A 12,756-nucleotide genomic window follows, 5' to 3' on the forward strand; every position below is an offset into this window, starting at 1 on the left:
TGTCTTTATAAGTAGTTATCGTTCAGATATTCAGTACTCTGTTCTTTTAATTAACAAAATGCACTGCTTGCTGGCACTGCTATTTTGACGCTATAAAACATGATATAGACATGAAAACAGCTACTACGCGACGCAGATTTCATCGTTGTTCAGAAATAGCAGATCAGAAATAATAACCAATTTTGATGACATTATTAGGTATACTATTTGGCAAACAGCACAGGCAATAGCAAGAACATTTTTAAACGTACTTATTCACTAATTGACAAACTAATTCCTAGTTCTTCTTTGTAATGTCATCTTGAATCACTCCTCAGACTATTGTATTATAGCCTGTAAATGTAACATGTTTTAACATGTTTTATTTTATGGCTAAAACATGTAACATGTATATATATATATTTTTTTTTAACAAACCAGCTAGAAATAAACCACAAAATAATACTTTATTATAAGTCACAACTATTGTTGATGAATTCTGGAGGAAGTAGCTTATTCATGATGGTCTCTACATATATCCTGCATACAAACGGTCCCTCAGCCAAACAAATGGTGCTGAGGATAAGTTACCATGGAAACACCAAGCTCCTCTGTGGTTTGAAATAAATCTGGACTTCAGTTCAGCTAAGGCTGGATTGGTCTGGCCTGTCCATGCATTGTAGAATGGGATGAATGCATAGTCTGAACTGTTACAAATAGCCAAATTTCATGTGTTTTTAAATTATGCTGCAAAGGCAAGTATATTCGGTAAGTATATACAATGCAATGCTTACAATACTGTGAATGTTTTGAGATACCCAAGTATTCAGTTCAGTAAAAACAGATAGAAATCATTGCCATGCCATGTTATAGTATATACTAAAGTGATTGTATACATGCATTATATGACCAGTTTTTCCTGGATAGTATTTAATCTAATCAAAACCTACAAAAATATAGAAGAATTGCAAATATCCTTTGATTTAGGTTGACTTAAGGAGATAATCAGATGTTCTTTCTATGTGTTTTTTTTTTTTTTTAATCAGTTGCAATTTTAACCAATTCTGAACCAATACTAAATGACTCACAAAGCTCACTGATCATCTTTATCCCTTGGCTCAGCTAAAAGGTCAAAGTGTTTGAACTTAACCACTAGGGGCCACCTTCTCACCTACTCATACTAAACATCAAAGCACAACAATGCAAATCAGTCTTGATGTGTTTGTTTGGAGATGGCGTCTCTGGGAGGATAACAAGTGGAGGGTCTAAAAATACAATTTCAGAGAGCTTATCCAGCCTTACTTATTTTTTAACAGTACGTGTGCTCTTTTTAATAATGGAACTCATGATCTTGGTATTGCTAGCTGCACGCTATACAGGAGCAGGAGCTCAAAACTATATTACTGACACAGTAAAATTTAGAAGTTAGCTAGTTTGCACACCAGGCAAATAACATACCACTGGACCACGATGGGTACAGAGGAATTTGAATGAATACATATTTTTCAGTGTGTATGCATTTAGTATGGATCCACGGTGTGAGTTGAACCACTGATGTTGAATGCAACACTTCTAAGTGTCCAAATCCTAACCTTAATTTTCAACCTTATTTTATCCTAACTTGTCTTAACAAAGTTTTAGGCAGTAGTATATTTTTGGAGGTGTCTTCCCCTTCCACTGTGTCTGCTTTTGACATTTTTGAGATATCAAGGAGTTACATAAGGGGTGTGGTGACTACAGTCTCAGTGAAGTTCATAAGCTGCTATAGACTTAGTTAACCTTTTTGGACAATGTAAAATTTGCATTTAGAAATGTCAGTTGACTGCTAGTACCCCTACATTAAAAATATTTTATTGCCATAAAAAAACCTACACATTGTACACATTTTTGCCCAATGTTTCTCCAAATGTTAGTTATCTCAGAGTCCACCCATAGTAATCAAATCCTCCCCATCACCTGACACCACCAAGCCAGGAGGGTGAAGGCAAGCACTTGCTTCCTCTGATGCCCATGCAGCCACCTACCACATCTTTCACACTGCCACACGCGAAACATGACTGGACAGCTCCACATGTTTGGAGGAGGGCACCAGCAACCAGCTTCACCTATGCAGGCAAGCAGACATCCAGATTGGTTGGCACCATGTTGGGGGATGGGGGAAGCCAACAATCACCTGATGATAGGGCCAGCACCTAGACGGCTGAGCCATTTGGGAGCCCAAACGTTTTAGCACTTTCAATGTAGAAAAGATTTGCCTAGAAGACATACAGGAGGTGCAGGAAGTGATACAAGACTGAGAAAAGAAGGTGACTTACTTCAGCATAGCATGGTTAACTTTTCTGTTTATTGTACTTGTTCACTGTAGATAAATTGTGGATTTGTGAGAGGAGTTTTGGTGCTGAAATCCCAAAGTTTCTTATCTTAAGTACATGGCTGCACATTTGAAACAGCTTGTTGTGAATGAACCTGGTGTGATTCAAGTATTCTAACAAAGTCTATCTTCATGATCGGTGCTTTCCAAACCTAATAACAAATTATTCATCAGTCAATGTATTTTATCAGTTTTTCGGTGAAAATTGTTTAAGGTGATAGATACTTTATTCAACATTTTGATATGTTGTTGCACAAGAGTTTTTAAAAATTCTGTCTATTTTTGTTTTGATATTTTCACTCTTTATAATTCACAAATTGGTTTACTCTGTCCAAAACCAGCTACAGTATTTGTAACATTAAATTTAGAAAAGAAACAAAGAAATAAAAAAGAATGCATTCTGAATTTTTAATAGTTTCCTACTATTCTCTGAAGTAGGAGAGAGGAGTGGAGAAATTGGACTGTGCAGCTTACTGGTAAGGGAATGCAAAAAAGCAACTCTTACCACATATAAGTATTGCCTTTATTGTGTGCTGTAGCCGCAACAAGTTGAGACTGCTTATGGCAAAACAGTTTTATACTGTAGGGAACAGAGAAGGATTTACCCCTAAACAACAGTACTGATACTGACAGTGGGCAGTGTCTACTCACAGCCACAAGAACCCCTATCTCTCCAGAGCAAACCAAGCTGCAGTACCTTATGGTTAACCTTATGAGACCACTGACATTTTTCTCCAAAGCAAGCTGATGGCAGTTCAGATGTCACAAGTATTATTTTTTATTTGTTTAAATAGCACAAATCACAGGTTAACCAGACTGCCAAATAAAACTTTACTGTTAAGTACAGTCAGTTTGGTGTTTTGCTTCATTAGGAGCTATTTATTTATTTTCTTTGCACTTTCCTTTTCTTTCATTACTGAACCTATAATATATAACAAAAACAATTTGAAGAATTCAGTAGTTCAGAAATGGCCATGAATTTGATTCAAATTTTAAAGAGCCTCTATCATGGAAAACTGAATCTCTTTCACTTTTTGAAATAAAGAATTTTGAAATAATATGTAAATGTTGTTAAAATTTCCAAACAAACTGTTCAATTCCCCAAGTCCATATATGGAATTTAAACTGCAGAAACAGCCTGTTTGGAAATCAGTTTCTCTGCTGTAATGAGAACAATCATATTTACATTTACATATTCATTTATGTATTCCTGCCTATTCAGCATACAGCACTTACACTGCATTTCTCAGTGGTGTTTCAGTTCTGAGCTCTTTTTGAATGAGCTGCAGTACAGGACAACCAATACATCCCATTTATCTTCTATCTGTCTTGATGGTACAGTAACAGCCTGTTTAATTAGAAGGGATAAAGAGAAGTTTGAAAGTCATGTAAAAACTAATTATAAATTATTTTTGAACGTAAAGTCACACAAACCTTGTAAGTGGATATCATGGAAGAACATAAAACAAAAATGTAGGATAGGGGCCCTTTAAGAGATAAATGTATAATTTATGGCCAGAAATCTGGAAATGATAAATGTTACAATGGGAATAATAGTGTTGGTAGGACATTCTGTTTTATCTATGGAAGAAACTGACAGCTGCATTGTGTTGTGAGAGAGTCAAAATGAACTGATCCTTTCAGATCAGTACTAATCAACCTAAATAAGATCTTGTACTGACACATGTTCAAAGCTGACCTAATGTGAGCCTTTTATCTGATTGTTCTATTGCTCTGATCATCAGCTCAGAGCCTGGGGGTCTCAGCTGGGTTAACCATGTCACAAGGAGTGGGAAGTATGACTCGATATGTTGTTCTGAAACAAACAGATGTTCCACTAGAACAATTTGAAAAATATTATATTTATGCAATAGTTGCATATGAATCAACATCTGTTTTTTCTATACACCAATGCTTAAATACACTAAAGCTCTTATTCTGTCCCTTTCCATCCGCTGACAACCTAGAAAGGCACACATATTTATCCATGCACATATTTAGTTCTTGCTTCATTTATAAATCTGCATTAAAATGCATCAGACAAGGATACATCATGTTACAAGTCTCCTTTGATAGTCCATCAGTCTACAGTCCTAATGGCAAATGATAATTAAGCTAGAAAGGTCTGAATCTTGTAACAGGCGACCTCTAACAGTCTTGTAATTGGTGGGCCAATAAAAGATTATTAGGTGCAATGATGAGGTGAAGAGATCAGAGATTTGTGTCAGTCATACTCATAGCAATTGTTATCAGCTGATTTCTTCCAGACAAAATGCCTTTCATAAAGTTTTATTCTACAGACCAAGTGGCCAAGTATTAGCCCCATCTAATGATTAAAGACAAGTTTTATATATATATATATATAAAATCATTATCAATATATATTACCCCTGCAGCTCAGCTGTTGTTTTGATACAGTTGTCTGGTATTTTGAGCTCATTCTGCTGCTGCTGATCAGTGTACTCTGAAGTCTCCTCCATGATCTGTCCAGGGATGTGGAAATCCGCAGGGGGCCTGTGGTGAGCTGGGAAGGCATCATCCTGCTCCTGCTGAGGGACAGAGATGCTGTGGGAGTTCCTTGGCCGCAGGCTGCATCCGGTGCTCTGAAGGAACTGCAGGAAGTTCTCCTCGATGGAGGCCTCCCTGCTGGGCAGCTGGTTGTCCTCGTGCGGCCGCCCCCACTTGAAGACGCGGGCCAGGTTCCGCACCAGTTCCTCCCGGATCTGCCGGTTCAGGCAGCCATAGAAGACAGGGTTGGACGTGAAGCAGAAGTAACCAAACCAGGTGACCATGCCTTCCACTTGGGCCAGGGAAGCAAGAGAGGGTGACATGATGGCAGCATAGAGGTGGAATGAGAAGTAAGGTAGCCAGCAGGCTAGGAACTGACCCCCGATGGCCACCAGCACAACAGCAGCTTTGCCACCACTGAAATTCCTCTGAGGCGTGTCCCGCGTCCCTCCAAGGCTGGCTGCCGTGCTGGAGTGACTACTCAGGGACTCAGAGCGTGGCTGTGAGGTCTCCACACATGTGGCCACAGGGCCCTGCTGCATGGCTGCCACCCTGGCCACCTTGAACATGTTGCAGTACACCACCAGGATGATAAGGACAGGACACAGGAAGTAGATGAGTGTGAAGAGAATCATGAACACCAAGTGGGGTCCATGATTCATCAGACGCAAAGAGCAGTATCTCTGTGCCAGTGCCGGGCTTAGCTGAGCCTCCTCCTTCTGCAGTGTCCATCCCAACAGAGGGAGGGCGGACATGAGTGTGGCTTTGATCCATATACCCACCAGAACTGAAACAACCAGTCCCATGGTCATTTTAACCTCGTAGCGCATGGGGTGCACGACGTAGTAATAGCGCTCCACATTGATGGCAGAGATGGTGAGGATGGCGGCGCTAACGAGGCCCATGCCCAGGCACAGGTAGGCCTGGCAGACAGCCTCGCTGAAAAAGGCCTGCTCCGTCAGCATGCCAAGGGGCATCAGCACCAGGGCGGCCAGCAGGTCCACCAGGCACAAATGGAAGACGAAGACGAACTTGTGCAGGCACGGTGCCCGTGCAATTGCCGCCATGATGGCCAGGTTGCCCACCACAGCCAGGACGTCCATCAGCACCATAGCGCAGAGGGCCAGTGTTTGGTAGAGAGCCCTGACACTGGGCGGTGTCACACCTGAGCCATTGGCCCGAGGGGTGTTGGGCTGCAGGTGGCCAGTGAGGGAATGGTTCCACAAAGAGACAGTAAGATCCATGAGAGAATGAGATATGGATAATGGGCAGAAGTTGCCTTCATGGGCTTATCACCCATTCTCTCCCACCTAAAGCAGCCCAGTTACAGGGCTCACTGGAGTCAGTATTGTTAGTATAATGGCAAAATAATCGCACTTAACATTCAGATTGCATTGTATAGTTTGAACAGTGCCATACATTAGCCCAATCATGTCATTCCCACTCATCTTCCTCTCGATCCTACTCCATATCCAGTACACTTTGATTAAGAATGCTTCATCTGAAGAATCGGATAAGACATTTATGTCGATGCCCCAGACCTGGCACAGAAACAAAGTTAGGTTACACAACCATTCTCCAACATGTCATAGCACTGCCTCATTTACAGTGTGTTTTCACAAATACTGATTGATTTTATTTTACAGTAATTCCGAAGGACATTATCCTATCATTTGCATAATTTAATAGTCACTAAAGATAACACTTGCAAACCTTATAACACTTCCTTGCTAGCTCCTTTTCCTTGCTAGGACCAAAATGAACATTACCATTTAATTTTAATGCATAAAAATATGAAACACAACCATTTTTCAAACTTCAGCTTCTGATGAACCATATATTCCTCTGGCAAGCTACCAGCTTGCTTGAACTTGCTTGATACCTTACTACATATCATTACATCATTACATATAGCCACCACTCTGCCCTGACATTTACTCTCTCAAACTGTTCATCTGTAACTTTCCATGTGTAACTTTTCCACACACTGTGCTCCACTAAAATAGTAGGAAAATTCATTGAAACACTTCTACATCCCTGTCCACCTCACTAAAACTGTCAAGTTCCTAGGTGATGTGGTTGATGATGTGACCAACTTTGAAAATGTATCAGGATATGTTTACATTTATATTTATGGCATTTGGCAGATGCTCGAATTCATTTACTCATAGAATGTATCCTAGCCAGTAAAGTAGGTTAGAGACTTTGCAGCCTGAGGCCAAAGACCACATTGATCTGGCAATTAATTGAATATGACAATGTACAGAACACAGATCATTGAGGGCCTTTATGAACATGACCTTGCTGCACTCTGGGAGGAGAATGGTTTTTACAGTGTTGCATAAAACTGAACAAACTAGAGTTTGTTTTTGGTGATTTGCACAAACAATATTAGTATGCTGTTATGAATGATAATAGTCACTCTACTCTCCTCCTTTGTCTTTATTTTCTGTACTACCTGGTCTCAAATGTATGTGACTGGAAGAGTTTTCCAGCAAAGTGGAGCAGCTTCTGTAGTTAAGTGGACCACTACTGGAGAAAACTCTGTAGTTCAATCACAGGCTAAAGGCAAAAGCACTACACAGTACGACTGCCATTTTGACCCACTTTGGGTTTGAAAAGATGGGCACAAACCTATTACATTCGCATTTACCCTCAGACCCCCAGACTGCCAGCCCCACAGCACTGACTCCCAAAAGGTGATTAGAGTGAACCAACTGCCCTCAGCCTGTCCATCAGCCCACAGTGGTACGTTTTTAACTCTTGCATGGCCTGGACTTCACATGGCAATATGCGGCGGTTACATAACAGCACGGTTGTTTCTAAGTCAAGACACAAAAGAAGCTCTTTAACCTGCAGCCTGAGGTTAAGCAGCAATATCAAGCAGTAAAGCATGTGAAGAGCCCCAGGAAAATACACCAATCGTCACAAGGATTCTTTGATAATTAGTGTGCAATAGGCAGAGTTCCTCTTGAGTGGAATTTCTTCAGCCCGTGGAGTTCTTCACAACATTCACCCTCTCTAAATCATTGTCTTTACTGATGTCATACGATAAGTACAAATGTTGGAGAACAACACTGAAATTTGAGGAAAAAAATACACTACTTATCATTTATTAGATACTCACTAAATATATGCAATAAATACAATTAGATTTTATGAGTTCTCATATAATCTATTCAATGTCTGTTGTAATTATCCATAGGAATATCAGTCAAAATAATATACAGCAAGAGATTCCTGCAATACTTATTATTATTCAAAACAAGTAGTGTAAATCCATATGTGGCTTGTATTTGTTGACATTAGAGAACATGTTAAAGATGTTAAATATCACACTGTTAGTGTCACAAAGCTTTGAGAAACTGCATTTAACATAAAGTCAATTAAAAGTAATCAATGCCTCTTGTAAACCCTACAAATATTCAAATATATACCCAGAAATAGTCAAAAACAGTGAAATTAATAGCTTAAAAGGTTGTGCTTTTCTGAGCTTTTTATGAACTAAGAAACATATGACTCCATAATATGCACATGACTACATTCCAGCGATGAAAACCACCCATGTTGTTTAACAACTTCTTCACCCCACTCTTCAACCTCATTCTCATCCACAGAGAGGCACATTGTGGGCTGTCACGGTAACTAATCCACACCACAGTTCTGTATATTTTCATATACCTATAGTTCCGTTGGCCCTTGTAGTGAGCATGGGGGCAATCCGTCTAGCAAGTGTTTGACATAAGGGTCTGAGGCCTGGACTCTCTATAAGCCAAACACACCAAACACTTTTATGGTAGATACCACACCAAGCACTTTTCTAACCACTGCCACTGTTCTAACCACTGCTGAGCTGCAATAGCGAACTGGACAAATGGACACCCTTTGTGCTTGCCAGCCCCATCTATATGACCAGTCACCAAGCTCAGCCATAAGTGTCTATGGTTTGTGTACTTTATTGGACACACCAACTTCCAACACTTCAATGTAAATGTTACTGAAAGTGAGCTCACATATAGTTCACATAAATTTAGAAATACAGTTTTCACAAAATCTTGTCTGTAGCTAACACCTCTCCACAAGCAGACAGCTAGCAGAAGTATCTGGAACAAGTTCATAACAGTCTGGATTTCCTTACTATGACTGTGCAAATCCTGCAGGAGCAAGAACAGGTGAGTTTAAGCAAGCGCAGATTTGCCCCATCTGACTCTTGGCGGCGGGCACAGAGACACAGCAGGTTGGTGAGTGACACAAGAGTGTTGGGGACATACCTCAGCCTCCAAAAGGTTGCTATGGTGTACATCAGCTCCAAGAGGGATGGTCTCCTCCAACGTTCCAAATGCTTGTGTCGCAAAACAATGTAAGGGAGCGAGAGAATGACGGTGAGAGAGAGAGAGAGGCACCCGAGTCTTCTCCTCACCTGGCCCTTTCATCTCTCAGCCCTCCCCCTTCACCCGCCCACACGCGTGTGCACACACACGCGTGCACTCACCCTCACATTCCACACTCCCCGTTGCCCCCCGCCCCTGTAAACTATGCTCCAGGCAGACGGCCGGTCCAGGTGGTCAGGCTGCTGCTTGAGCGAATGAGAGGAAAAAACATGGGAAGACATGCGAAACCCTCTCCTCAGACACTTGCTTCTAGCACACACATTCATGCACGCACACAAACACACACACACATACATACACATACATACACACACATACACACACACACACACACACACACACACACACACACGCGTGCGCGGTTCCTCACACACTCTCTCTCTTGCACACTCACACATGCACACATAAACATGTGCTCTCCCTTACACACACAGGGCAACTGCAGAATAGAGTGCAGTGGAGATAGGGATGCTGCCGGTTAGGCAGCTCTTGTTTTATCACAGGGTCTTAGTGCCCCTTTCTTGTACTAGGTGCCACTGATTAATTCAGAGACACACACACACACACACACACACACACATATATACACACACAGACTTATCCTCATGGGATCACTCTAGGCTAAAGTTGGGGAAAAAATGGAAATAAATGCATTCCATTTATAAGACTTGACAGCGTTATTTCTGTGTATCTCAATGTGTCCAAAGAGGTCTGGGTAAGTGTGCCCATACTCATATCCTTCCAAATCCCTTTCACAACAGAGAAAGATAAATGAAAACGAACAACAGATATGCTAATGAAGGGCAGGATTGAATGGGATTAGCCAAGTGCTCTCAGACTGCATTGCTAGGAGCATGGCAAGATGACAACGGGTTTATCCAGTCTACAACTGCATCACAGTCCTAGGGAAGACTATTAAATAAATCTGTCACAAATTAATGGGCCGTTCCATGTTTGGGGGTTTGTTTCTATTTGATTTGCTTGTAGCTGGATGCTTGAGATCCGAATCTGGATACTGGTGGGATTTTTCATGCTAAATGTCTGTCTGGATGTATTCCAAAGAATATGACACACATGTAGTGGCAATAAATAGTTAAGAGTACTGTTTTGTGCTTGATAGAGTAGTTTAAATTTCAATACAGTTTGGTGAGCTTTTGTAAGTTGCATTTCCTTAGTAATTAGAAATGAAATACAATCAACCTAGCAAATGAATAGAATAACTTTAATGGCATACCTGGAAAGAAATAACGTATTGTAACAATACTTCTACCTGAATATTTAAAAAGTACATTCTTAGAGTAGCTTTATTATAAACGGACTGGTCTTAGAAGCTTTTAGATAAATCTTAATATTTTCATTGCAAAAAGGTTTATCCATTAATGACTAAATAGCTTATAATATAAATAACCTTTTATAGTTTATCTTTGATAGAATATTAGTGTTTGTTATTTGACAACAAGAAAAGTTTGTAAAAACATATGAATAGACTTAAATTGTAATAAAAATGCAGAATCTACTTGTACTTAAATTACCGTATAGTATTATAGTACACTTTGGGTTAAAGTCCCAACATTTCCACAGTACTAGAGCACCTTTCCACTTTCATTAAAGGAATGAACATAAATCAAACTATTATTCAAAGAGATACATAAAACAGAACTTGATGGAAAAATGAGCTATATGGGGAAATAAGAAGCTCCCTCTCCAATATGAAGGTCATGTAAACATTGTGTAAGTGTACCTATGGTGCTGTCATGTGAAAGAGTGGATGGATGGAGTGTATTACGCTATTCAGAAGTCAGTTGTACCTTTGCGGCACACTCCTCGTGTGGGAGTGGGTCACCTCCCATCTCCCACTACACTGTTCCACTCCTCCTGGAGGGTGTTGGGAGTGAGTCAATCACCTCCCATCTACCCCTGCACTGCAATGTTCCACTCCTCCTGGAGGGTGTTGGGAGTGAGTCAATCACCTCCCATCTACCCCTGCACTGCAATGTTCCACTCCTCCTGGAGGGTGTTGGGAGTGAGTCAATCACCTCCCATCTACCCCTGCACTGCTATGTTCCACTCCTCCTGGAGGGTGTTGGGAGTGAGTCAATCACCTCCCATCTACCCCTGCACTGCTATGTTCCACTCCTCCTGGAGGGAATGGGGAGAGGGTCACCTCCCATCTACCCCTGCACTGCTATGTTCCACTCCTCCTGGAGGGAATGGGGAGAGGGTCACCTCCCATCTACCCCTGCACTGCTATGTTCCACTCCTCCTGGAGGGAATGGGGAGAGGGTCACCTCCCATCTACCCGTGCACTGTTCCACTCCTCCTGGAGGATGTGGGGAGGGAGTCACCTCCCATTCACTCTTGCACTGTTCCACTCCTCCAGAGAGACATTCATTAGTGATTACCCTTCTCTGTCATCAACAGCAAGGACACTGTGAGAAGGGCGGCGCCAATGTGAAACCAACATTGATCTATTAGTGGATCAATACAGCTCCATCAAAAGGTTCACAGAACTTTGTGAAGTGACTGTTAAGTGTATTACAGAGTTAGGGATTATTATATCTGACACAGAAATTTTAACACTAACACCTGGCATGGCTCCTTGTGTGTGTGATAAGGAGGGTGGTGGGGCAGGGGGGGTACAGAGAGAGAGCGCACTGAACATGTTGAATAAAGACAGAAATAGCACATACTTGCTCACCCCAGCAGCACCAATCATGGAAGAGGCAAAATACAATGGTCTCCATGACAACCTTGGAGACCATAGACTCTAAGCTACCTCTGAGTAATAACAGTTCAACCATCTCCCTGTGCGACAGCCAGTTATAACCAAGTATAAATGTAGCAATCCCAAAATAAACACACAAACGCAAACCCTGTTAGAAAAATATGATTCATAATGTTTGATCCTATTACATCAGAGGCACACAATAAAAGGCTAGGGCAGCAATAATGATTTCTATTAATGATTTCCTTTTAATCATATATCACTTGCTGTAATTTCTAGTGTTCTTTTCTTTCATTTTTTATGTCTTGGCTTAACGTATATGCACAAAATTACATGTAAATTTTATAGCATCCTTACATTAACATTATTTTGGCCTACACTACTAGAAGGGAAAAAACAAAGTAACCATTTTAACATTTTTCTTGTATGTGAATAAAAATAAAAAAAACATATTGTTGACTCACCGCTTCCAAGCAATCTAGGAGTCAGGGATGCACTTCTCTCATCTCCACTTTCTCTTCTTACATCTCCCTTGCATCTACTATTTAATTTGTCAGCTAACGTCCATATCATAATCCACCAGAGGAGGGCGCTGTTACATAAGTACATGAACATGCTAAAGAAGGAACGTACTCCCCTGAGATCACGTAGCACAATGTGGATAAATATGTTAGACATATCACTGCTGCTTGTCACAGTGGCCTCTCCGAATTCATCTTAAAGCCTCAGTCAAGCATTATGGCTTCAAGTAATGGTTCTATGTTCAGTCACGGAGGGCATAT

General features: G+C 41.0%; 1 protein-coding gene across 1 annotated transcript; it reads right to left on the reverse strand.

Annotated features, from left to right (window-relative positions):
* Window positions 1-2,333: 2,333 nt before the first annotated feature.
* gpr61 (G protein-coupled receptor 61) lies at window positions 2,334-9,290 on the reverse strand. Its single transcript, XM_027007038.2, has 2 exons — window positions 9,130-9,290; window positions 2,334-6,399 (listed from the first exon to the last, which is right to left on the reverse strand). Exon 2 carries the CDS (start codon window positions 6,100-6,102, stop codon window positions 4,735-4,737), a length of 1,368 nt encoding a protein of 455 aa, XP_026862839.2. The 5' UTR covers window positions 6,103-6,399; window positions 9,130-9,290; the 3' UTR covers window positions 2,334-4,734.
* Between the last annotated feature and the right edge of the window lie 3,466 nt (window positions 9,291-12,756).

This window comes from Electrophorus electricus, chromosome 23, assembly GCF_013358815.1.
Source record: "Electrophorus electricus isolate fEleEle1 chromosome 23, fEleEle1.pri, whole genome shotgun sequence".
NCBI lineage: Eukaryota > Metazoa > Chordata > Actinopteri > Gymnotiformes > Gymnotidae > Electrophorus > Electrophorus electricus.